This window comes from Ochotona curzoniae, unplaced genomic scaffold (genome assembly GCF_017591425.1).
Source record: "Ochotona curzoniae isolate NIBS_2020 unplaced genomic scaffold, NIBS_Ocur_1.0 scaffold_3208, whole genome shotgun sequence".
Lineage (NCBI taxonomy): Eukaryota > Metazoa > Chordata > Mammalia > Lagomorpha > Ochotonidae > Ochotona > Ochotona curzoniae.
Window position 1 is genome coordinate 55,915,468 of NW_024467106.1, and position 26,129 is coordinate 55,941,596.

Here is a 26,129-nt window from a genome sequence, read left to right on the forward strand (position 1 = left end):
AGATCAGCTCAGTTCCAGTCGCTGTGACCACTTGGGGAGTAAATCAGTGGATTCTTTGTCTCTTCTTCTCTCTGTAAATCTGCCTTTCCAATAAAAATAAGTAAATCCCTCAAAAAAAAAAAAGGGTGAAGCAGCCAAGACCCAAAATGGGATGCTGGGTCATAGGTGGAACCTCCACCTATTATGCCACAATACTGGCCTCTGAATAGATCATTGTAACACCTAATGCAAAATAATTGCAAGTGTTTGTTGGACTGTGTTGTGTTTAAGGATTGATGACAAGAAGAAAATATATTCATGTTCAAACGAGAACTTTTCTGATCTTCAGTTGGTTACATCTACAAATCAGCGCTCGTGAATTTTTTTTGAGGTTCATTTGTTCTTTTTTTTAATTAATTACATTGCATTATGTGACACAGTTTCATAGGAAACGGTCGTGAATTTATTAAAAAAAAATTGCACTTTGCTTTTCTGCTCTCTCTGTGTATATCAGGGAAATGTAGCCTTTCCGCAAGGACTTTACTGCCATCTGCTGGGCATTTATCATAATAGTCCTAGCAATAATTAAATGCACGTGAATGGAGGCTTCTACAGTTGTGCACAACCCTACACAAGCATTGGTAACTGACTCAGAAAGGTGACCCCATCCTCAGTGCAGGTGGATCTGATGCAGTGTGAATGCTTTGTGTGCTGGTTAACCCATCCTTTGTAGTGAGTCTACAAAGTTCTGGGAGCCTGTGACTGGGTGGGAAGTTGGCTGGCTGTGTAGTGTTCCCATCCAACTGTCTGTTCTCCCAAGCCACTCTCTCTATAGCTTGACTCCTGACCCAGGAATTCTGTGTTCTGATGTTGACAGTAGGATTGAGGAAGCAATCTAGTTAATGAATACAAAGAGTTGACCACAAGGTCTATAAGAGCTATCATATTTTTGTTTCTTCTTCATTGATCAGTGCTTGGTCATATGACCATAGTTACCTACTAACGAGGGTAGGAAACTACAAGCCAACTCTGTCATTGGCGTGGATACCCTCTAAACTATGAAAAGAGATTGCATAGATGTTGAAAAATAAGAGCTTGTTTTTACCACCAGTACATATTTTTTATAGGTTCAGAGAATTTAAATAGTACTTCTTTCTTTTATAAAAAAGATTTATTTATTTTTTATTGGAAAGTCAGATATACAGAGGAGGAGAGACAGAGAGGAAGATCTTCTGTCTGATGACTCACTCCCCAAGAGACCGCAATGGCTGGAGCTGAGCCAATCCAAAGCCAGAATCCAGGAGCTTCTTCCGGGTGTCCCACATGGGTGAGGGTCCCAAAGCTTTGGGCAATCCTCCACTGCCTTTCCAGGCTACAAATTGAATAAGAACTGGAGCAACTGGGATACGAATCAATGCCCATATGGGGTCCTGGTGCATGCAAAGCAAGGACTTTAGCCACTAGACTGTCACGCCGGGCCCTGCCCCCTGATTTTCACACTATAATGTAACCTGGTGTAGGAAGCACCTGCCTCCTAGAATTCACACTCTAGGGTAATCCATTTCCCTAAATGTAGGTAGGACCCTATATCTTGCTTCTTTATTCAGAATATCGCAAAGATTTTGAGATGCCCTGGCATAGTTAAATTAAACGACTGGCTTCTGTCTTGTTACTTTTCTTTTCTTGACTGCTCCTGTGTGCTTGAGAGGGACATCTGTCAAGGAATTATGGGGAGGAATTGTAAGGCCACCTCTGGTCAACAGCCAGCAAGGATCTGAGTCCTGCAGTCCCACAACTCTCAAGGAACTGAGAGTGTACACTGAATTCATTGTAACCATTGCTGACAGTCATGTGACACAAGAGGCATAATGCTATTGCAGTCTTGTGAAAGCCGTGAGTTAGAGAACCCAGCAAAGTGAGAGAAAGAAAGTCAAGAGAACCTAGATTCCTGTGATACAAGAAATTATGATGTAAGAAATGTCTTTTTAGTCACTGAGTTATGGGATGATTTGTTGTTCAGCCTTGGAAAAGTAAAGCAACTCCCTTGCCAAGCCACAGCTCCTGCTGGGGAGCACAAGAGCCAGGGCTGGGGGCAGGGCAGGGCAGGCTGGCAGCACTTGCCAGCATTTGTGCAGGCTGAATATGGGGGCAGCCTTGTCTGGGCCAGGTTGTAGCACCTGCTGGCATACTGGAATGCGAGGACAAGGTGTGGGCTGTGTTACTTCCTGCTGGGCATAGCCAGCAAGAGCTGAGATGGTAAATGGGTCATGCCAAGCTGGGTTGCAGTACCTGCCAGCACTCACAAAATCAAGGACTGGGAATGGGCCTGATAGCGAAAGTTTGGGGACTTCCCTGTGAGGTACAGCTTCCACTAGTGAGTGAGAAAGCTGGTATTGGGAGCAAACTCGTCTGGAGAACACTGCAGCACCCACTGACATGCACATGGGCTAGATTTGGGGGCAGGCCAGACTAGGTGGGGCTCCAGCACTCACTGGTGCTTGTGAGAGTCAGAATGGGTGTGAGTCAGGCTGGGTTAGGCTGCAGCACCTGCCAGTTCATGTGAGAGCTGAGTCTGGGGATGGGCCTGGCTGGGGTGGGCTGTAGCACCCACCAGCAAGAGACAGAATGGGTGCAGGCCAGACGGGCTGTGCTGCAGCACCTACCAGTACATATAGATCCAGGGCTGGGAGCAGGCCTGGTAGTGGAACATGGAGACTTCCTTGCTAGGCTGTAGCTCCTGCTGCTTAGCAGGAGAGTCAGGTCTGGGAGTAGGCTAGACCAGGCTGTGCTGCAGCGCCCATTGGCATATGTGTGAGCCAGGACTGGGGCCAGGCTGGGCTTGGAAAGTCCACACACACACTGGCACCAGAAAGAGCCAGAATATGGTGCAGGTCAGGCCATAATACCCTCCAGTTCACATGAGAGCTCAGGGTGGGCATTCTGGGAGAGGCCTGCAGCACCCACTGGCATATGTAAGACTCGGGGTTGGGAGAAGGGTTGGTAGGGGAACTTGAAGACTTCTACTGGTGAGCATGAGAGGTGGGGCTGGAGACACAACAGTCTGAAGACAGGCCAGCTGGGCTAGGTTGCAGCACTGGATAGCAAATGTCAGGACTGGGTGCTAGTTACGTCAGGCTGGACTACAGTGCCCCTTTAGTAGATGCAAGAACCAGGGCTGGAAGTGTTCCTGGTAGGGGAACTGTGGGCACTCCTCTGTTGGGCTGCAGCTCCTGCTGGTGAGCATGGGAGCCAGGGCTGGGGGGTGGGTCAGGCTGGTCAGAGCAACAACACCCAGTGGCATATGTGTGGGCTGGGTCTCGGGGTGCCAGATGGTGTGTGGAGTCAGCGAAGAGACGTGGACACCGTCAAGAACCTATCATTTTTATTTACTCTGCACAAATGTTTGATTGTTCTATTTTTACTTCATGAATAAGTGGGTATGCACAGATGTTTGATTATTTTATTTTTTACTTCATGGTCAACCAGGTACTCTTAAAGATAATTCTATAAGTTTCCATAATCATTTTCTTCAAAGCAAACCATTATTCACTCTTCAGTAGAAACCATTGGGTGACAGCCAGAACTCCAAGGCCAAGGCACATGTGATTACCTACTAATCAGTAATACATTCCTACTACGTTTCTATTTTCACACTTGTCCATCATTTAATGGGAGAAATATGTACAAGGGAAAAAAGATAAAAGTCCAAGACAAAAGTTTCAAATATTAATTTTTTTTTTTTAAAGATTTATTTTTATTATTTTTTCATTGGAAAGGCGGATATACAGAGAGGAGAGACAGAGAGGAAGATCTTCCGTCCGATGTTTCACTCCCCAAGTGAGCGCAACGGGCCGATACTATGCCGATCCGAAGCCAGGAGCCTCTTCCGGGTCTCCCACGCGGGTGCAGGTTCCCAAAGCTTTGGGCCGTCCTCGACTGCTTTCCCAGGCCACAAGCAGGGAGCTGGAAGGGAAGCGGGGCTGCCGGGATTAGAACCGGCGCCCATAAAAGTTTCAAATATTAAATCCCCCTACAACTAAGGCTCTATAACCCCAAAACAATCAAACAATAATCAAATATCTATATTATTAATAAAGCATCCTTTAATTCCTCTAGCCAAAAATTATATAAGAGGCTAAAACAGATACATTTTTTATGCTCCAAAGAATTGCAAGGACAGGCTAGCCTTTACGGTCACAGTAACTGTATTTATCATCATAGCAGTTTCAGCTCATACTCCCATCACTTTCATTAATTTTCAGGATATTTATCAATTCCTTTCCCAGAAAGTGTGGTACATGTCTGGGCCAGATTCGGAGGCAATGGTTAGGTACACAATAAGGTGTCCGGAAATGGCATAGACTTAATTGTGCTCCTGCACATTGTTGAAGTCCCAGTCACCAAGACATTATCAGCGACATTAACTCCCAAACTCACATCGGCTTCAAAAGCCATCTCACAGGGGCAAACAACAATGCCTCAATAGATTACAGAATTCCTAGTGGGATAGTTGAGTGTGCATGCAAAAGGGGGTGAGACTGCGTCAAGATGGTCAGAAAGCCTTGCCAAACAGGGAAGCTGTTCTCTTTTCACTCTCGTGTCATCCACACCCACTGCACAGACCCCAGCATGGAGGCAGGTCCAGCTGAGCTAAGCTTAGCATTTATGTGTGTGCACATGAACCATGTGAATACAGGATGGACCAGACTAGGCTGCAGGACATACCAGCACAGGCAGGAATCAGGACTAGGGATGGGCCTGGTGGAGGTTCTGGGGAGTCACTCCAATTAGGCTGTGTCACCCACTGGTGTGCATGAAGACCAGGCCTGTGTCAGACTGGGCTGGGCTGGGGTAGGCCATCAGGTCATGTGAGACGTGGGTTTGGAGTCAGAACTGACCAGGCAGCAGCAGCCACAGCTACGTGCATGGGCTGCGGCAGGTAATACACTGAACTTGACCCTGCACTCGCTGGCATACAAGAGTCAAATCTGAGATCATCACAAGCAAGGTTTCTCGGGGCACGCCCAAACCCCAGCCACGGGGACAATCACAATAAATGTGCTCCAACTTTGGAGTGCATGTGTCACGACTGGGCCTCCTCAGTTGCTGATGCCTGTGTAGTGGACAGCATGTCCAGAAGCACACAGGGGACATGACAGCCAGCTCATCTAGGCCAGCAGAGGATGCTGAGTGCCTCATCAGATGATACAGAACAGAACAGGTCGGACCATTCTCCTGACCAAGCTCTGCAACATGTTCCTGCACTAAGGTGGACTTGGTCAGCCAGTAGACCTTGGGAAACATTTTCTGAACTCCGCTGTGATGAAGCTGTTGATGTCTTAGGAATATCAAGACCACTCAACTAATAACACCCTCAGAACACTCTTCTCCACATCGGGGTCTCTAGGGTATCATCAAATGACCATCGCCTACCCCTGGGTGTTGATGTAGTTTGACAACAAGGAGTGGCCCCCTCTCCTGTGGATACAGGAAAAAAAAAATGAAACATTTGTTCCACTTCCCTTCCTCTGAACCTGACCTTCCCCCACCCTAACAGGAAGCCCTCCTAGGCTGATCAGGAATCAGGGACTTCCTCTGGGTCTCTCATGTGAGTGCAGGGTCCCAAAGCTTTGAGCCGTCAGCTGCTTTCCCAGGCCATAAGCAGGGAGCTGGATGGAAAGTGGAGAAGCCAGGACATGAACTGGCGCCCACTGGGGATCCCAACACTGAAAAGGGGAGGATTAGCTAATTGAGCCTTTGTTTTGGGCCTGGACAGCACAGATTCTTATTTTGCCCCACAGTGGCAGCACAGGTTCCCCCTGGCTCCAGCCTGCAGTTGCTGCACTGCGTCCTTCAGCCTCCCTGTCTCTCACTCTGTCAACACCTGTTTCCTCTTGCAGGCTTTGCAGGTGACCTCAGAGCTTGCTCTGACTTAAGAGGGAGGTCTTTTAGTCCCCCTTCTCTACCCACTCAACAAGGCCCAAGTCCCTGGTCTTTTTTTCCTTAACATTCCTAAGGACGTTTTATAAACTCCATAAGGGGATAGGACTAGAGTTGGAATGAAATTAACTTTGTTCTGCTATCCATCCTGAGGTCATGGCAGTAGCTGTGGAGGACAGGCATCCACTTTACAAGGGGGGTGGGGACTGATGAAACCCCTGCTATTTAACTTTGGCCTCAAGAAACCAATTTCTGGTCATGGGAAAACATTCCATTGCATTGCTGTTAGGCGTTTGCTGACCACTGCTGCCCTTCAAGAGGTGTGGCTTCTGTGAACTTTTGTGAAGCCTGTGGGGATTCCTAACCTAAATTGTTGCTGTTATTTATTGATATGTTAGCAGGCAGGTCCGATCTTTTAATGCACAGATGCTGTGCACCATGGTTCTTTTTGTAATAGTAATTTATTCTTATTTTACTTGGATGTCAGAGAAGGAGAGAAAAGCCATCCACTGTTTCACTCAAAAGGCTGCAATGGCTGGAGCTGAGCTGCTGCAAAGCTGGGAGCCAGGAATATCTTCTGGGTCTCCGATGTGAGCTTGGGGTCCCAAGGCTTTGGGCCATCCTCTGCTGCTTTCCCAGGCCGTAAGCAGGGAACTGGATGGGAAGTAGAGTGCCCCTATGAGATGCTAGTGCTTGTAGGTGGAGGACTAGCCAATTGAATCATTACACTAGCCCCAATATTTATTTTGCTTGAAAGAGTTATAGAAAGAAAAGGGGAAACAGAGAGGGAAAGAGGAGATTTTCCATTCACTGGATCACTCCCAAATGGTTGCAATGACTAGAGCTGGGCCTTTCCAAAACCAGGAGCTAGGAGCTCCTATTGGGTCTCACACTTGGGTGCAAGGGCCCAAGGGCTTGGGCCATTCATTGCTGTTTTCCCAGCTTGTGATCAGAAAGCTGAGTCAGATGTAGATACTCAGAACTCAAACTTTTTCCCATATGGGATGCTGGCACTGCAAGCAGAGGATTAGTTTGCTATACCACCATGCTGATCCCAACATGGTTCTAAAAGTGCGCAATGATGAATTAATTTTTTTCTTCAGACTGCAAGTTTTGTTTTGAATGAAAGAGAAGTTTAAAATCTTGGGCCCAGCATGGTGGCCTAGTGACTAAAGGCCTCTCCTTTTTTTTTTTTAGGCATAAAGGTGGTTTATTCAGGTTAACCTAGGTCTCCCAGTCACCTAAAGGTCTTTCCTTGAATGCACCAGGATCCCATATGGGTGCGAGTTCTAGTCCTGGCAGTCCTGCTCCCCAGCCAGCTCCCTGCTTGTGGCCTGGGGAAGCAATCTAGGATGGCCCAAAGCCTTGGGACCCTGCATCCACGTGGGAGACCTGGAAGAGCTCCTGGCTCCTGACTTCGGATTGGCTCAGCTCTGGCTGTTGTGACCACTACTTGGTAAGTGAATCAAGACGGAAGATCTTCCTTTCTGTCTCTCCTCCTCTCTCTATATCTAACTTTCCAATAAAAACAAAATAAAAATAAATCCTTAAAAAAAAAAAAAAAGAGAGAGGGGCCCAGTGCAGTGGCCTAGTGGCTAAAGTCCTCACCTTGAACGCTCCAGGATCCCATATAGGTGCTAGTTCTAATCCCGGCAGCTCCACTTCCCATCCAGCTCCCTGCTTGTGGTCTGGGAAAGCCTGCAAGGATGGCTCAAAGCCTTGGAACCCTGTATCCACGCAGGAGGCCTGGAAGAGGTTCCTGGCTCCTGGCTTTGGATTGGTTCAGCTACAGCCATTGTGGTCACTTGGGGAGTGAATCATCAGATGGAAGATCTTCCGGTCTGTCTCTCCTCCTGTCTGTATACCTGGCTTTCCAATAAAAAAGAACTATAGAAACTGTAGCTGGGTCCGGCGCGGTGGCGCAAGTGGTTAAGTCCTCGCCTTGCATGCCCAGGATCCCATATGGGTGCCGGTTCTATCCCAGCAGCCCCGCTTCCCTTCCAGCTCCCTGCCTGTGGCCTGGGAAAGCAGTTGAGGACGGCCCAAAGCTTTGGGACCCTGCACCCGCGTGGGAGACCCGGAAGAGGCTCCTGGCTCAGGATCGGCATAGTATCGGCCGTTGCGCTCACTTGGGGAGTGAATCATCGGACGAAGATCTTTCTCTCTGTCTCTCCTCTCTGTATATCCGCCTTTCCAATAAAAAAATAGTAAAAATAAATCTTTTTTTAAAAAAAAGAAACTGTAGCAAATTACAGTTTTCCTGGAGATCTACAAAGGTTTTATTGGTAAACAATTGTTGATCATTGTTATTATAAGGGCATGAGATGCAAAGAATAGAAAATCACAATCCAGGTTCTGGCCTTTAGGATGTCCCAGTTTTCTGTTGGACATGCCTTTCAGACCAGAAGAAAACATCAACAATCGCACAACTATTTCTTTGAACATTAAGACTCCTTACAGATAGGAATGCATAAATCCCTAACAACGCTTTGGGAAGCCATCCCACCTTGATTACACCCAAACACCCAGAGCCACCGAGTCATTTAAAACCAGATTGGGAATGGTGTGGTGGCACAGCTATTGGAGCGTCCCTTCAAGTTTCGCTGCTGTCTTTCTGATCCAGCTTCCTGCTGAAGCTCCCAGGAAAGCAGGAGATGGTCTGAGTGTTGGTGGCCCTGCCACCATGAGGGAGGCTCAGATGACATTTGCAGTACCTTGTTTTGGCCTAGCTCTATCCAGAGCTAGAGGCTGTTCATAATGGCTGGAACCGGGTCAGTTCAAATCCAAGAGCCAGGAGCTTATTCCTGGTCTCCCACATGGGTGCAGGGGCCCAAGCACTGGGCCATTCTGCACTGTTTTTCTAGGCTCATTCTCAGGAAGTTGGATTAGAAGTGCAGCAGCAGGCCGGTGTGGTAACATGGTGGCTAAAGTCCTTGCCTCGTACACATCCACATGCCAGGATCCCATATGGGTGCCGGTTCTAATCCCAGCAGCCCCGCTTCCCATCCAGCTCCCTGCCTGTGGCCTGGGGAAGCAGTGGAGGACGGCCCAAAGCCTTGGGACCCTGCACCCGTGTGGGAGACCCGAAGAGCTCCTGGCTCCTTGCTTCGGATTGGCACAGCAGTGGCCATTGCGATAATTTGGGCAATGAATCATTAAATGGAAGATCTTCCTCTTTGTCTCTCCTCCTGTCTATCTATATATATCTGATTTTGCAATAAAAATAAATAGATCTTTGAAAAAAATTGCAGCATCCAGGTCTCAGACTGGAGCACGTATGGAGCGTGGGTGCCACAAGTGGAAGCTTAATTTGCTACACCATAGCACCAGCCTGTTTTTAAATAACTAAATAATAATTTTTTAAAAAACTAAATTGGCACAATGGCTCAACTGGTTAATCCTCTCCTTTCAAGCTCTAGCATCTGATATGAGTGCTGTTCTTACCCTGGTTGTTCAGCTTCCCTTCCAGCTCCCTGCCTGTGGCCTGGGAAAGCAGTCAAGGACGGCCCAAAGCCTTGGGACCCTGCACCCATGTGGTAGACCTAGAAGAAGCTCCTGGCTCCTGGCTTTGGAATGGCTGAACTCTAGCCACTGTGGCCAATTGGGAAGTGAACCAGTGGAAGGAAGATCTTTCTCTGTCTCCTGTTCTCTGTAAATCTCCCTTTCCAATAAAAATGAAATCTGTAAAAACATAAATTAGAAAAATTAAACATAAGATTACCATATGATGCATCAATTTCATTCCTATGTCTGTGCCCCCCCAAAACTGAAACTCAACAAATAGTTGTACAAAAATGTTAATAGCAGCAATATTCAGTTTAGCCTAAAATATCCCAAGTGTCCATGAAATAATGAATGGTGGGCAAAATGTGTGGTATATCCAGGCAGTGGAATACTATTCAACTATAGAAAGGAATTAAAAGTGCCTAGAGATGCAATAACGTAAGTGTATCCCCAAAACACTAAGCAGTGGAAACCAGGCACCAGTGTTGCGCCGCGTGCTGGTGTAAATACGAAGTACCCAGGATAAGGAGATCCGCAGACAGCAGGTGTTTGTGGTTGGCGGGGGAGGCGGAGGCAGTGAGTACTAGCTGCCTTGGGGATTTTAAGGGACGGACACAGTGATGACTGCATAATGTCATGAATGTGAACTTGAAAACAGCTCATTTTATGTTACATAAATTCTGTGTCAATAACTGAACTGTTTTGGTAGCCAAGCTATTGAAATGTGGCGGGATAGTCACTTTCATTTGGGAATCCCTGGAAATCTGCTTAAGCTCAGCACCCTGGGAAGCGGCAGCCCGTGTCCCCAGGTTGGGAGGAGGAACGTGTTTGCAGGTTCAGAGGCAGGTGCTTGAGACTTTTCCACCCAGAGACTGGCAGAGGCTCAGGGGTGAGACCGGAGAGGGGCGGGGTGAGTCTCGGGGCGAGGCACGGGACTGCGGGACGTGGGAAAGCAGGGTGAGACTTAGGGACTGGGCGTGGGGCGGTGGCTGGGAGGGCGGGGCGGTGGCTGGGAGGGGGCGGAGCCAGGTGGGTGGGCGGGACGGGGCGGGGCAGCTCGGGGCGGAGTCGGGTGGGCTGGGCACGGGCGGCTCGGGGGCGGGGCCTGGGGTAGGCTGGGCGCGGGCGGCCCGGGGCGGAGTCGGGTGGGCGGGGCCCAGGCGGCCCGGGGGCGGGACCATGGTGGGCGGGGCCAGAACGCGCCTGCGCGGAGGCAGCGGGTTGCGCCGCGGGCTTCGCCGGTTGCCTGGAGAACGCGCGACAACAAAAGGCGCGAGCGGCGGCGGCGCGGCAGAGTGAAACCGGGGAGTCCTGCGCTCGCCGCCGGAGACCGAGTTTTCCCGAGCCGGTCAGTGAGCGGCGGGCCGGCCTGGCAGGTGCGGGGACGTGGGTCGCCGTCCTGACCGCGGAGCCCCCTGAGCTGGCCCTCGGGCCTGCGGCGCCCCGGTCCCCGACCTGCCGTCGGACGTCGGAGCCGCGGCGGGGCGGCCTCGGAGGGCGGTTGGGGCGCTGGCTAGGCTGAGCAGGGGGTTCGGGGCCGGAGCCCGGGTGGGGTGCCCCAGAGCCGGGGGAACGGGCCCTCGAGGCAGCCTCAGTTCTGGCCTCCCCGTGAGGCCCGCGTCGTCCCCCGGGGCTTGTTTTTGTCGCAGGCCCTGTTTCCCGTGGTACAGGTGGGAACTGGTGCGTGCAAGCGCCGCGGAAACCCGAGAGCACCTCAGGCAGGTGATGCTGGGGAGAGCAAGCACGTTCTTTGAAACTCCTTTTAATACACGTAACGTTGTTTATAAAACTTTCTTTCTCTTCTTCACTCCATGTCTTCTCTAAGCTCTGGAGGTCGTTTCTGAGGTCCTTACGCGATCCCCTGTTCACCTGCTGAGGGTTTCTTCTTTATTAACAAGCCACAAGTTTTAGACGAGGGGCACCGGATGGCACTCGTGCTGGGCGACGGCCATCACCTGTGAATCACCTGGCATAGGGGCAGCAAACAGTTCTGTCTTTTTGCTCACTTGTTGCCAACCTTTTAAATACACGTATCTGTTCCCAGCCAACTAGATGCTGACTTTTGGAAAAACGTATGTTAGTGACCTAAGATAAGCTTCAGGTGCCTGATCAATTGGAAAAAGTGTAAGTGATGCAATTTTTTTTTTAAAGCAACTGTTGATTACAAACCGTGTTTATGAATAGGTGAGCTTCAATCCTTTTCAGAGCCAGAATAGTTCTGGGTGTTCCTGTTACATAAACCAAGAACGTGACAATATCTCAGTTGCATTTCATTTTTTTTTTTTTTGGAAGATGTATGTCTTTTTATTGGAAGGTCAGATACACAGAGAGAAAAGAGACAGAGAGGGAGATCTTCCATCTGATGATTCTCTCCTGAAGCTGCTGTTGCAGCTGGAGCTGCGCTGATCTGAAGCCAGGAGCCCAGAGTCTACTCTGGGTCTGCCATCCGGGCGCAGGTCCCAAGGCTTTGGGCCATCCTCGACTGCTTTCCTGGGCCACAAGCAGGGAGCTGGATAGGAAGCGGAGCTGCCAGGATTAGAACCTGCACCCATATGGGATCCTGGTATGTGTAAAGTGAGGACCTTAGCTGCTAGGCTAAGGTGCTGGGCCCATTTTTTCTGAATTAACGGTTTTGTTGGAATCAGCCAGATTTGGTTTAATATACATAATGACTGCAGTGTGCTCACATAACAAAATGAAGCCAACTAAACTGATAGAAAACTCCCAATGCTTAGTGTTCAGAGATGCTTGGAAGAATCAGCTCACAGTCTAGAATTAAGAATCCTTACAGTCTAGAATTAAGTTTCCAGTAGCTAATGACTGCTGAGTCCTTCGGGATCCAAGGAAGGACTTACCAGGCATAGTGTATCACGTTAGTGCCAGGGTTACGTGCCTGTCTTTGTTTGGGCCATCATCGTGTCTGGTTTGTTGACTGTCCTGGGATTTTACAGCCCGAGGGACCTGATGCGTTGGAGTCTCAGGGTGCTCTTCATATCGTGACGCAAGTGGTTCGTGTTGTTACCATTGGCCTTCATTTGATGCTCTCAGAAAATTATCACCGCAAAGTGCAGAGCCTTTAACTGTGTTGTTGGTAACATTTCTGCATCCAGTCCCACGTGGAATGTTCTTGTCAGTCCAGGAGTCAACTAGGTTACTTAATGATAGGGCTCCTGATTCAGTTTCTCCAAAGGCGTAGCCTCATCTCAAGGTTTTCATTTTTGCATCATCTGCCTTTAAACATCTTCATATTATTTGTTACTTTTAAATTTTTTAATTTTATTTTATATGTTTATGTAGTTGAGAGAGGTGCTTGACCATGTGGGCCCCCTATTAGGTGGTGAAGAAGGTGGGGAGGACAAATGTTTCCATTTGTTTTTCCTCTTATGTCCATTGGCGGGGGGGGGGGGGGGGGGGGAGGAGGAGAGGGGACCACTCCTTGCTGCCAAATTACATCAGCATCCAGGGATGGGGACCCATCAGCTGATGATGCCCTAGATACCCCGATGTGGGGAAGAGACTGTTCCAAGATTTTTTTTTGAAAGGTGGCAAATTTACAGAGAGAAGGAGATACAGAGAGAAAAATCTTCCAGCCTCTGGTTCACTTCCCAAATGTCCAGAATGGCTGGAGCTAAGCTGATCCGAAACCAGAAGCCAGTAGCCTTCTCCAGGTCTCCCACATGGTGCAGCGTCCATCCTCTACTGCTTTTCCAGGCCACAATCAGGAGCTGGTTGGGAAGTGAAGTAGTTGGGACACAAACCAGCACCCATATGGGATCTTGGCACGTGCAAGGCGAGGATTTTAGCCACTGAGTTATGGTGCCGGACTCACTTGAATAGTTTTGATAGTCCTAAGACATCAACAGCTTCATCACAGTGGAGTTCAGAACATTTTTCCAGTCTCTGATGGTTTAGTGCATCCACAGGCCCAGGAACATGTTGCAGAGCTTGGCCAGGAGAGTGGTCCAACCTGTTCTGTTTTCTATCAGCTGATGAGGCACTCAGCATCCTCTGCTGGCCTAGATGAGCTGGCTGTCATGTCCCCTGTGTGCTTCTGGACATGCTGTCCACTACACAGGCATCAGCAACTGAGGAGGCCCAGTCGTGACACATGCAATCCAAGGTTGGAGCACATTTATTGTGATTGTCCCCGTGGCTGGGGTTTGGGCGTGCCCCGAGAAACCTTGCTTGTGATGATCTCAGATTTGACTCTTGTATGCCAGCGAGTACAGGGTCAAGTTCAGTGTATTACCTGCCGCAGCCCATGCACGTAGCTGTGGCTGCTGCTGCCTGGTCAGTTCTGACTCCAAACCCATGTCTCACATGACCTGATGGCCTACCCCAGCCCAGCCCAGCCTGACACAGGCCTGGTCTTCATGCACACCAGTGGGTGACACAGCCTAATTGGAGTGACTCCCCAAAACCTCCACCAGGCCCATCCCTAGTCCTGATTCCTGCCTGTGCTGGTATGTCCTGCAGCCTAGTCTGGTCTTCCCCTAATGCTACCCCACTGTCATGCATGCTGTAGGTGCTACAGCTTATGTCAGCCCATCTTCAGACCCAGCCCACACATGCCAGTCGCACTGCTGCCCTGACCATCCAGGCCCACCCGCAGCCCCAGCTCCTGTTCACCAGCAGGAGCTGTGGTCTAGGAGGGAGTTTGCTACGTCCCCCTGGCAGGCCTTCAGCCAGTCCCAGATATTGCATGTGCAAACAGATGCTGTGGCTCAGCCTGACATAGCCAGCTCTGACACACACTGGTGGACACTGTGGCCCAGTCTTACCAGTCTGCACCAGTTCTGGCTCTTGGGAGGTGGGTGCTACAGCCCAGCCCGGCTTGTCCTACACCTACTCCAGCTCTTGGTGCCGGAGCCTAGCCCAATCCAGCCTGCCCCCAAACCCGGCTGACAGGTGCTGCAGTCTTGCCCAGTCCATCTACCCCCAGCCCTAGCTCTCATACCCACCAGTGAAAGCTGCAGACTAGCAAGGGAGTTCCCCAAGTTCCCCTGCCAGTCCCATTCCCAGTGCCAGATCTTGCACACACTGGCAGGTGCTTCGACCTATCCTGGCATGGCCCACTCAGTTCCAGACCTCACCAATGGGCATCTCAGCCCAGCCCCAGTGGGTGTGGTCCACACCTTATCCTGGTTCTCCTGCATGCCATTGGATGCTTCAGTCTGTCCTACATGAATGCTGTAGCCCAGTCTGGTCAGACTGCCCCCAGACCGGGCTGTTGCGCCTCTTAGCGGGAGGTGTGGCAAACAGAGGAGTTCGCCAAGTTACCATGTAGGCCTGTTCCCAGACCCAGATCTCACATGTGCCAGAGGGGGCAGTGGCCCTGCTTGGCATGGTCTGCTCCTAGTCCCATGTACAGCCCCTGTGCTGGTGGGTGCTGCAGCCTGACCCTTCCTGGCCTTCTCCCAGCCCTGACTCCTGTGGTTGTCAGATGGGTTCCTGTTGGGTTAATTGTGTGTTCTAGGCTGGCTCAGTCCATCCGTGCTCCCAGCATTCCATGTAAACTGGCAGGTGCTGCAGTTCCACAGAGGTGAGCCCACAATTCCCCTACAGAATCTGCCCCCAGATCCAGTCCTCTTGCATTCTCATAGTGCTGTGGTTCAGTGTGGCAGAGCCCACCCCCTGCTCTGACACTTGAAGGATGGGTGCTGCAGCCTAGCCCAGCAGGCATGCCCTCAACCCCACATTTTGCCTGTACCAGTGGGTGGTAAGTAATACTGCTTAGCTCAACCCGGGTTTTCTGTGACCATGGGTGCCTTGGCCTGACCCAGGCATTCCCTCCAGATTCCCCCCTCTAAAACACCCCATCTCAGCTCCCTCCCCTGCCTGCGAGTGCAGTGACCTGGTCTGTGGAAAATCCAAGAAGTCATTTTTATGCTGTCAAGCGTGCTTTCAGCTGTTCCTGCTCCAACATGTCCTGAGACCCCCTTCCCCAAGTAATCTGCAGCCTGGCGGCTGGGGTGTCATGTCCCAGCCTGGCATTCCTGTCTTCCCTATATATCCCTTTTTTTTTTTTTGAAGAATAGGCACCTATGCTGGCATACTGGTATAGTTAACACAAATTTCACATTAACCAGACCCAGAATGCCCGCCAGCCTTGGCTGCTTTTCTCCCAGGACTGTTAACACTTGGCTAGGTGCAAGAAAACCTAGGCGGTTGCCTACAGCTGGGGTACTTGCTACTTTTTAAAAAAGGCTTCCATGTGGTATAAACTTTATCCTACCAAACATGCGAGCATTTGTGTACGAGTTTTTATACAAACATGTTTTCATTTTTCTTGGCAGTGGATTTGCTGAACTGAAATGGTAGCTGTGTTTAACCTTCTAAGTAGCTGCCAGTCTGTTTTCCAAAGCGGCTGTGCCATTTTATGGTCTCACTAAGGATGCCTCTTACTCTGTACCACCACACTTGCCGTGTTGATCGTGTTGGTTGCATGTGGATGTAGAGCGGTTTTGCATTTTCCTGGCAGCTAATGAAGCAGAATCTTTTCACAAGCTTATTGACCATTTGTGCGTGTGCGTGTGTGTGTATCTTTTTTTTTTTTTTTTAAAAGAGGCAGATCTACATGGCTTAGGGGGGTGAGAAGGTTTCTGTCTGCTGGTTTATTTCCCAGATTGCCACAGCAGCCAGGGACAGGCCAGGTGGAAGTAGAGTAATTGGGACTGGAAGTGGTACCCACATGGGATGTCAGTGCCTCGGTGGAGGCTTAGCCTCCTGTGGCTATGCCATGGAGCTGACCCTAGCATCTTTTTTTTTTTTTTTTAAAGATTTATTTTTATTATTTTTTCATTGGAAAGGCAGATATACAGAGAGGAGAGACAGAGAGGAAGATCTTCCGTCCGATGATCCACTCCCCAAGTGAGCGCAACGGGCCGATACTATGCCGATCCGAAGCCAGGAGCCTCTTCCGGGTCTCCCACACGGGTGCAGGTTCCCAAAGCTTTGGGCTGTCCTCGACTGCTTTCCCAGGCCACAGGCAGGGAGCTGGAAGGGAAGCGGGGCTGCCGGGATTAGAACCGGCGCCCATATGGGATCCCGGGCGTGCAAGGCGAGGACCTTTAACCACTTGCGCCACCGCGCCGGGCCCTGACCCTAGCATCTTAACTGTTAGGTCTTCAAAGTTATAAACACAGGGTTTTTATTTCTTTAGATATTAGTTGTGCATTCTTTAAACACGTTTCATAATTTTTAAACTAAGTTTTCTATCTTTTGTTAAATTTGTTGCTCTTTTTAATGCCATTATAAAATATATTATTTTCTTGTTTTATTTTTCAGAGTGTTTATGGTAAGGAAGTTATAAGTTTAATCAACAGTCTTCAGAAATGAGTACAATATAACACGAGGAATAGAAGAAGCAATTTTTTTTTGTTTGTTTTGAAATTTATATTGATTTGTAGAAACCTTTGAAACTTTTCATGGATTTGTTCCTAAAGTTTATGACAAGAGGAGGTGCTGTATTTCCACAAGCAATTTTGAAATTCAGCAGGATTCGGACTACCCTATAGCTGTTCAGTTCCGTGCTGTCATTTCTGCCTGCTCAAAGCAAGGTGTTTTCTTAACTGTATGTTTCTGCTGTACTTGTGGCACCCATGGCCTCATACATGTTGAAAAAAAAAATAGATCTGCACAGAGAATTGGAGTGCCTTCATAGGCCGAGAACTCTGAGGTCAATCATTCCCTATCGGATCTCCCACACGGGATGGAAGAAGCCCAGATCCTTCCTCACAGGATCTGATGTCATTGGAACAATAGCCAGGAGCCCTGAACAGTCCGCAGAAACAGAAAAACAGTCAGCTTCCTTTGGGACTCAGGAGGGGAGCCTTCTCTGGTCCTTACTTAGTTCCTACTTTGGCTCCCCACTCTCTCTTGCAATGACCATTAGGGTCACTCCGGAGCTCCCAAAATTAGATCAGATAAACAGAGACTAATAAGGAAAGCTTAGAACAGACAGGAAATGGTCAGCTTGGACTCTCATATACCTCATTAGGTAGGACACAAAGATCAGTTACTCCTCACTAAAATATTGAAGATTTCTCTGCACACCCCTCCTAAAATTGTTCTGCTCCTCAACCATCAAAATATGGCTTGTTAGAGTTATAACCCTGTTTAGACCATCCTAAAATTCATGAAGTTCAGTAAAATCACGCTTGAATTCTATAAGCTGCTAAATATAAAAATGAAAATAGACATGAGACAACTGAATAGCACCCTATAAACATTTTTAGGTTTATAGCAGCCAGTTGTGTATATGCTAAAATTGAGATGTCAAGGAAGTAGTAATAGGATGTGGTTAAAAACTTGCATTTTCTAATATATTGGTCACTCAGTACCATGTTAATTAGCTTCATGATGCTGTTAATTTCCATGTTTCTTCCTGTTGTTGAAGTTGTGTAGTGGCATCTTATTGGAGGGGATGATATTCTGCCGGCTCTACTTTCAGACCAAGGATGGTCTCCCAATGACGCTTCTGAATTTATCTGGAAAATAAGATGCTGGACTCTGCATGGTCCGTGCCTGCAATGATGGAATCATGACTGGTTATGATCTGTACTACTGTAACAATATGGAGGAAATCAATATGGGGGAGAGAATGGGGGGAACCCCAGAGCCTATGAAACTGTGTCTTAAAATGAAATAATAAAAAAAATAGATTTAGTGTAAACTTTTGCTTTTAACACATGAATGCAATTTTTATTTCCTTGATTTTATTTTCTGATTCTCTGGTTATTCAACATTTAGATTAGCAGACTGGAAAACATTACTGCTGTGGACATAAAGGCACATTTGGATTTTATGTGCTTACTACCTTGCTTCATTGTTGACCGACTTGTGACTCCCAGGTTATTGTGAAGCAAATGTAGATGTGTCATTTCATCTATAAGTTGATATGTTCTACAAGGCATATTTGTTCTTTTGTAACTATTTTATGTTAGAATAATGCATACACTAATTTAGTTTGCATTAGAAGATGATTAGTCTATCAAAATAGGTGAAATCGCTAATTAAGTTTTTTTTGCCTTTTAATACACAGGAGTCCAGATCTTACATACAATGGATTTTTCTCACACTAGATACTGAACATTAAGTAGATAACCTGTTCAGTACAATCTGAGCTGCCATGGAAGAAATACCAGTAAAAGTTGCTGTAAGAATTAGACCTCTGCTTTGCAAAGAAGTTCTTCGTAATCATCAAGTGTGTGTGAGAGTTATCCCCAACACCCAGCAAATTATCATTGGGAGAGATAGAGTCTTTACTTTTGATTTTGTTTTTGGGAAGAATTCCACTCAAGATGAAGTGTATAATACATGTATAAAGCCCCTGGTGGTGTCACTGATTGAGGGCTATAATGCTACAGTTTTTGCCTATGGACAAACTGGATCTGGGAAGACTTACACCATTGGAGGAGGCCATGTTGGTAAGATTCTCACACTCTTTCAAAGAAACTTGTGTATGACAATATCTGATACACCCTAGGTGCTTAGCATATTGACTGAATAATGAAGGAATGAATAAGGTCATTAGAAGATTGTCATCTTTCAAAAATTAATTTGTAAACGGTAAAATTTATTAAATCAAGTTTATGAAAATTTTGGGGGGGAAAGAAGTTTAATACGGTGTTCAGTGTTTAGCCCTTGTTATTTAGACTTTTAGAATTTAAAATAAGTGAGTTAGCATAGCCAGGTCTTGAGTCCTTCAGCATGCGAGTTATAACAAACATCCTAGAACAGAACTTGGGCACACTGGGAGAGATTTGTTGTGTGGTTTAAAGTGTCTTCTTTGAAAAGCTACATTTCTATTTCAAGTGCTGAATATTTGAGACATGCTTTCTTTTTTTTCCCCCCCGATTGTAATAATAGCATAGAAAAGGTGGGCTCACAGGAGTTCCTGGAGGACTGAAGGGAACCTTGCCAGTCAACTGCTTCCCGAGAGAGGAACAAGTCGTTCCGTGGGGTGGCTGATGCTGGGGTCAGTGCTGGGGTCAGGACGGGGACGCAGGTGCTCTGCTGGTGGGATTCTCTGCTGGTCCTTTCTGCTGTCAGCATCAGATTTGATTGTTGAAAATAAGCATCCCTGAATTTTGGTGAAGATTCCCTCTGCTGTGAATGTCAGTATTCTTTCGTTTTCAGTCTTCTCACATGTTAGCTGTGTTTGAGAAGCTTCTCTCATGAGACGTGTGGGGGTGGGGATGGCTGAAGCGGGGAAGCCCTCATCTCAGGGCTGTGGGGAAGCACTTCCCAGTTCTTAAAAATCATGCTTTTACAAAACTGGGGGATTGCATGTGCTAGATTATTTTCAAGTTTCATAATAAAATTAGGTCAGTTTTTCTAGTAGAAGTTGTGATTTTTCTCAGCAGTTGTAGTTTCTGATTGTAGTTTGTGTTTTTGATTGTCATACATTTTATAATCTTAAAGACTCAGTAAGTGGTTTATACTAATAGGAGTTATGAAATGTTCAGACCTTGGTGAGTTAATTACTATGAGTCTACTATTTTATTAAGCTATTAATACAGTTTAATTCTGTAGAGGAAAAATTATTAAATCTGTTTATTGTCCCAAATTTTTTTTAAAATTTATTTATTATTTGAAAAGCAGAGTGGCAGAGATGGAGAACATCTTCTCCCCAAATGGCCCAACAGCTGGGGCTGGGCCGGGTCTCTCACGTATGTGGCGGGGACTCAAGTGCTTGATCCTCCATCGCTTCCAAGCGCGTTAGCAGGGGGCTGGACTGGAAGCAGAGCGCTTGGGTACCCAGGTTCCAACTGGGACTCGGATATGGAATGGACTTTACCTCCTCTTCCTCCCTTGTCCTAAAGTATTTTAGCCATTCAAATTCTGCATGCCATAAGAAATAGACCACCACTAAGAACATTTTGTAGTGGTTTTTCCTACTTAAAAAAAATTAATATTCATTATAAAAGGAATTGCAAGTGATGCCTGAGAAATTAAACAAGTAAAACTTTTTCTCTGGGCCTGGCGGCGTGGCCTAGCGGCTAAAGTCCTCTCCTTGAACACGCCGGGATCCCATATGGGCACTGGTTCTAATCCTGGCAGCTCCACTTCCCATCCAGCTCCCTGCTTGTGGCCTGGGGAAGCAGTCGAGGACGGCCCAAAGCCTTGGTACCCTGCATTCATGTGGGAGACCTTGAGGAGGTTCCTGGCTCCTGGCTTCGGATTGGCTCAGCACCAGTCATTGTGGTCACTTGGGGAATGAATCATTGGATGGAAGATCTTCCTCTCTCTCTCCTCCTCTCTGTATATCTGACGTTGTAATAAAAAATAAATAAATCTTTAAAAAACAAACAAAAACTTCTCACAAACGTTTTTTGTTTTAAAAATTTTATTTAATGAGATATTTACCTGTCATTCTGTAACTTCCTTTTTTGCATTTATTATAAAATATTTTCACATAACTTTTGGCTTCATATACTTCTTAATTTTTTGACTGTATAATATTCCAAAGTGTGAATGGATCATCCTGTATCCATGGAAATATTTCTGCATTGTCTCTGGTTTTTACTAGTATAAAAAAGTGTCTGTATGTTCATACATTTAAGTGTATATACATGTTACGTTAATCTGTTTGCTGTTGTAAATAGCACAGTGCCACAGCCTGAGTATGTTTAAAGAGCAGAAATTTACTTGGCTTACAGTTCTAACCCAATGGCAAGGGCCCACATCTTCTCATGGCTTTCTTGTTAGCAGAGGGTTTTTTTTTGTTGTTGTTGTTGTTTCTGCTTGATTTTTTATTGGGAAGGCAGATTTACAGATAGAAGGAGACAAAGAGAGATCTTCCACTCCCCAAATGGCCACATAGCCTCAACTGAGCCAGTCTGAAACCTTTGAGTCTTCCACATGGATGCATGGTCCTAAGGCATTGGGTTATCCCCTACTACTTTCCCAGGCCACAAACAGGGAACTGGATGGGAACTGGAACAGCTAGGACATGAACTGGTGCCCTTATGGGATGCCTGTGCCTAGAAGTGACAGATTAGCCAGTTGAGCCGGCTAGCCGAGTTCTGAAGTGGTACAGGGAATCATCACATGGCAGGACATACGTGTGTGTGTGTGTGTGTGTGTGTGTGTGTGTGTGTGTGTGTGTCTGTGTCTTCCCTGGTGTTCAGGGGAACTCACCTCTGTCCATCTGGCAAAACCACCAGAATTCAATTACCAGGCTCCATTCTCCTGACTTTATCTAATCTTAATCACCTTTCAAAGATTTTACCAGTCAGATTGTATTTCTACCCCTCTAAATACCTCCCCAGGGCGATTAAATTCAATACATGAAGCTTTTAGATCCTGGAGAATATTTCTATGGATTAAGATTCCCAAAGGTGGATTTGCTTTGAAAGGCACAATGACCAGAGGGGGAGAGGGAGATACAGAAGAGATTGTCTATCCACTGATTCATTTCCCAAAAGACCAAATGACGAGACTGGCCCGGGTGGAAACCAGCTTCCAGGCACTGTCTTTGCGCCTCACGAGGGTGGCAGAGGCCCTGGTCCCTGGGCCGTCAGTGCTGTCTCCCAGGGTTTGCATGAGCAGGAAGCTGGATCAGAAGCAGAGGTCTCAGGCACTCCAGCCTGAGTAGCATGCAGACCCTCCATGCAGCACCTTAACCTACAGCACCACAGTGCCTGCCTCAGGGTATGCACATTTAGAATGCACATGGTGGGGTAGGCATTGTGGCAGAGCCACTCCAGAGATACAGACATCCCTTGTCGGAGTGACTGGGCTTGAATCTTGCCTCCTTTTCCAGTCCAGCTCCCTGCAGGTGCAAACCCTAGGAGGCAGCGGGTGATGGGTGGCGTGGGTGATGGGTGGCACGGGTCATTGGTGGCACGGGTACTTGGGAGACTCAGATCAAGTTACAGGCTTCCACCTTAGCCTGGTTCTGTCCCAGCTGTGGGGAGCATTTGAGGAATGAACCAGCAAATGAAAGATCTTTTTGTCTCTCTGTCTCTCTGTCTCCCTTTCTGACTTGGCATTAAAAAAAAATTGCAGGTGTCATGCATAATGCAGACAGCGGACCCTGATGCTCTCTTCTGGAAGGGCTGTGTATCAAAGTGACTGATAATACAGTTTCAGAAACTTTCCCCATCTGACAGGTGAAGTTAGAATTTTTTGCAACTGCCTTTATTTCCTGGTGTATTAATGAAATTAGTGCATTTATTATTTTTTTTTATTGGAAAGGCAGATATACAGAGAGGAGAGACAGAGAGGAAGATCTTCAGTCCGATGATCCACTCCCCAAGTGAGCGCAAAGGTCGATGCTATGCCGATCTGAAGCCAGGAGCCTCTTCCGGGTCTCCCACATGGGTGCAGGGTCCCAAAACCTTGGGCTATCCTCTACTGCTTTCCCGGGCCACAGGCAGGGAGCTGGAAGGGAAGCGGGGCTGCTGGGATAGAACCGGCACCCATATGGGATCCTGGGCGTACAAGGCGAGGACCTTAACCACTTGCGCCACCACGCCGGGCCTGAAATTAGTGCATTTTTGATGTCTAGATTTTCTCTGTGGTATACCAGCTCCAAGTCCCTGGTTTGCTCTTTGATTATTGACCATGTAAGTAATGTTGAAGTCCCCCCCCCCCCACTTCTCCAGTAAGTATTTATTAAGCACTTAGAGAAGTTTTAAAGAAGGACTTATTTTTATTTGAAAGGCAGAATTAGAGAGAGATCGTCCATCTGCTGGTTCACTCCCCAAATGGCTATCGTAGCGGCCAGAGCCAAGGACTTAGACTGTTGTCTCCTGTCCCAGGTCATAAGCAGGGAGCTAGATCAGAAGGTGGAGCAGCTGGGACTTGAACCAGCGACTATATGGGATGCTGGTACTGCAGAGGATTAGCTTGCTGTGCCACTGTGCCAGCTCCTGAGCAGTTACGGTATTTAGAGTACCGTGCCGGTTGCTGTGACACAATGAAAATCTCTAAGGTCATTGTCTTGCTTTTCGTAAGTTCAGACCTACCACCCTATACAGAGCATGGGTTTTTTAAAAGACCTGTGCAGTCTTTAACAGATAATGAGTAAATAATAGCTAGCTAGGTAGAAAACTTTAAGTTTTCTCAGAAGTAATCTATTTTAGGAACATAAGTGTAATATTGCAAATGTGATATGTAGGTAAGCAAAATACATATCAAAGTTTACCAATATGAGTTGAAATTTTGCTTTTTAGTACTTTTTTTTAAAATTCCTGTGCTTTGTTTCTATTGAAGTATGGAGTTCAGTAGTCTGTGCTATAGTTTGAAAATAGTTTAGGTACTTTCTATTGGCTAGTTCTTGGAAACTGAAAAGAATCTTCATTTTCTCACTTGCTTTGGAACAAACCTGCCACTTCTTTTACCAGCCACATGATGGCAGTGTTACATTATAAAAATAAACGAAGGCACCCATCCAAGTTCATAGATTTTCACATCTTTAGGATGGTTGTTGCCAAAAATCTAAACTTTGGTAACTTGCAACTTGGAAGCAGGTTGCTTTTAAAGTTATTTGTAAACCAATCTTTGTTTCTTGGCATGTATTTTCCATGAAACAGTGCTAAATATGGTAGGTAGGTTTCCTAAGCTGCCTGCAATGACTTGGTAACTCTTAACTCTCCATTTATTTTAAATTTTGTCTTTATCTTTTACACCTTTTTTTGTTATGTAAAAGTTGTGTGGGGCCTGGCGCAGTAACCTAGCTGCTCAAGTCCTTGCCTTACACGCACCAGGATCCCATAAGGGTGCTGGTTCTAATCCTGGCAGCCCAACTTCCCATCCAGCTCCCTGCTTGTGGCCTGGGAAAGCAGTGGAGGACGGCCCAAAGCCTTGGGACCCTGTACTCGCGTGGGAGACCTTGAGGAGATTCCTGGCTCCTGGCTTCGGATTGGCACAGTTTTGGCCATTGTGCTCACTTGGGGAGTGAATCATCAGATGGAAGATCTTCCTCTCTGTCTCTCTTCCTCTCTGAGTTTCCGATAAGAAAAATTGTGTGGTAGATAACTCTTATAAATATTCATGAGATGAAATATACTACTTTAATTAGTGTTTTCACATGTACTGGTCTGTGACATCAAATCTGTTTTCTGTATTAGTGTAATTGTCACCATTGTTTCCAGAAGTTTTCATTATCCAGACAGAAGCTCTGTTCTCATTAAGCCATAACTTCCCCCGGTGAACCTCCTGGTAACTTCTGATTTTCTATCTCTGTGAATTGCCTACTCCCAAAGCTTTATGGAAGTAGAATTATGTAATGTTTATCCTGTTTCTTGCTCTCTCACCTAGCATGTCATATCATCTGTCAGAACATCATCATCATTATTTTAAATGTGTTTATTTGAAAGTTAGTTATGTAGGGCCTGGCGGCGTGGCCTAGCGGCTAAAGTCCTTGCCTTGGACATGCCGGGATCCCATATGGGCACGGTTCTAATCCCGGCAGCTCCACTTCCCATCTAGCTCCCTGCTTGTGGCCTGGGAAAGCAGTCGAGGATAGCCCATAATCTTGGGACCCTGCACCCATGTGGGAGACCTGGAGGAAGTTCCTGGATCCTGATTTCGGATCGGCATAGCATCGGCCGTTGCACTCACTTGGGGAGTGAATCATCAGATGGAAGATCTTCCTCTCTGTCTCTCCTCCTCTCTGTATATCTGACTTTGTAATAAAAATAAAATAAATCTTTAAAGAAAGTTAGTTATGTAGATGACGAGAGAGGGAGAGAGATTAGTTACTCAGAGATTAAAGGACAGAGGTCTCTCATGTGCTGCTCTCCCAGTGGCTGCGATGGCCGAGGCTAGGCCAGCAGGAGCCACAGGTCTGGAGCTTCCTCCAGATCTGCTGGTTCTCTTGCACAGGAGCTGGGCCCAAGCACTGGGCTGTAGTCTGCTGCTTTCCCAGGTACATTAGCAAGGACGGGGTTGGAAATGGAGCATTCCAGACTCCTCCTGGCATGCACATGGGCTGCCACCAGGCATGAGGTCACTTAACCTGTTAGGCTATAGCACTGGCCCCTCCTTGTATAGATTTTACATTTGATCTTAGCTAAAAGACCAAGAAGCGATCCTTGTATAGATTTTTATAACACTGCTTTAACTCGTTCTTGAAACAAGCCGGGACATAAATGTTCGCTCTTGCCATTCCAGGTTATAAAAACTGTGGGCTGACGATGGAGCGTGGCGGTGCAGCGATGGTCCTGGGCCGGGGGCTAAGCCTGGGCAGCTGCTGCCCCCCTGCACCTCTCTTGTGCACGAGTCCTGTCACCGACAGACTCTGGCCTGCCCCTCTGCCCTCTTTCATCCATTTCTACTCACAACTTCTGCACCATTCTCTTCTCCCTCTACCCCGTACCCCAGATCTCAGAACAGAAGAACCCTGATACCAGGGCCTTTTTTAAAAAAAAGAGGTTTCTTGCCATGGTAGATGAATTGATGAATTGCACTGCACTGATTGGCATTCACCTGACCATTCCATAAAGGATTGTGAAACACTTTGGTTGTTTTTGAGGTTTTCATACCCTCTTAGAGCTGTTTCTGCTTCAGAAGCGACATGTTGTCTAAAACCTCCAACCCTGGCTAAACATATAAAACATCACAGTGGCTCCTCCTCGTACTGGGGACTTCAGTAAAGTCCCGAGGAATGGGGTGGATTTGAGCAGGGGGCGACCCTCAGTATAAGAATTTTGTATGAGCCAAGTTCCATTTCCTTGAATCTAGTATTTTAGAAG

General features: G+C 47.2%; 1 protein-coding gene across 2 annotated transcripts in view; it reads left to right on the forward strand.

Moving 5' to 3' along the window:
• Nucleotides 1-10,712: 10,712 nt before the first annotated feature.
• The window catches only part of KIF27 (kinesin family member 27), an 87,187-nt gene continuing 71,770 nt past the window's right edge, over nucleotides 10,713-26,129 (forward strand). Inside the window, exons 1-2 of one of the 2 annotated variants that reach the window (XM_040963475.1) lie at nucleotides 10,713-10,771; nucleotides 18,467-18,851. In XM_040963475.1, coding sequence (XP_040819409.1) covers nucleotides 18,554-18,851 — 298 coding nt within the window. In that variant the 5' untranslated portion in view covers nucleotides 10,713-10,771; nucleotides 18,467-18,553. Of the gene's footprint in view, nucleotides 10,772-18,462; nucleotides 18,852-26,129 lie in introns of those variants that run through there. The other variant, XM_040963477.1, reaches the window with a different exon arrangement.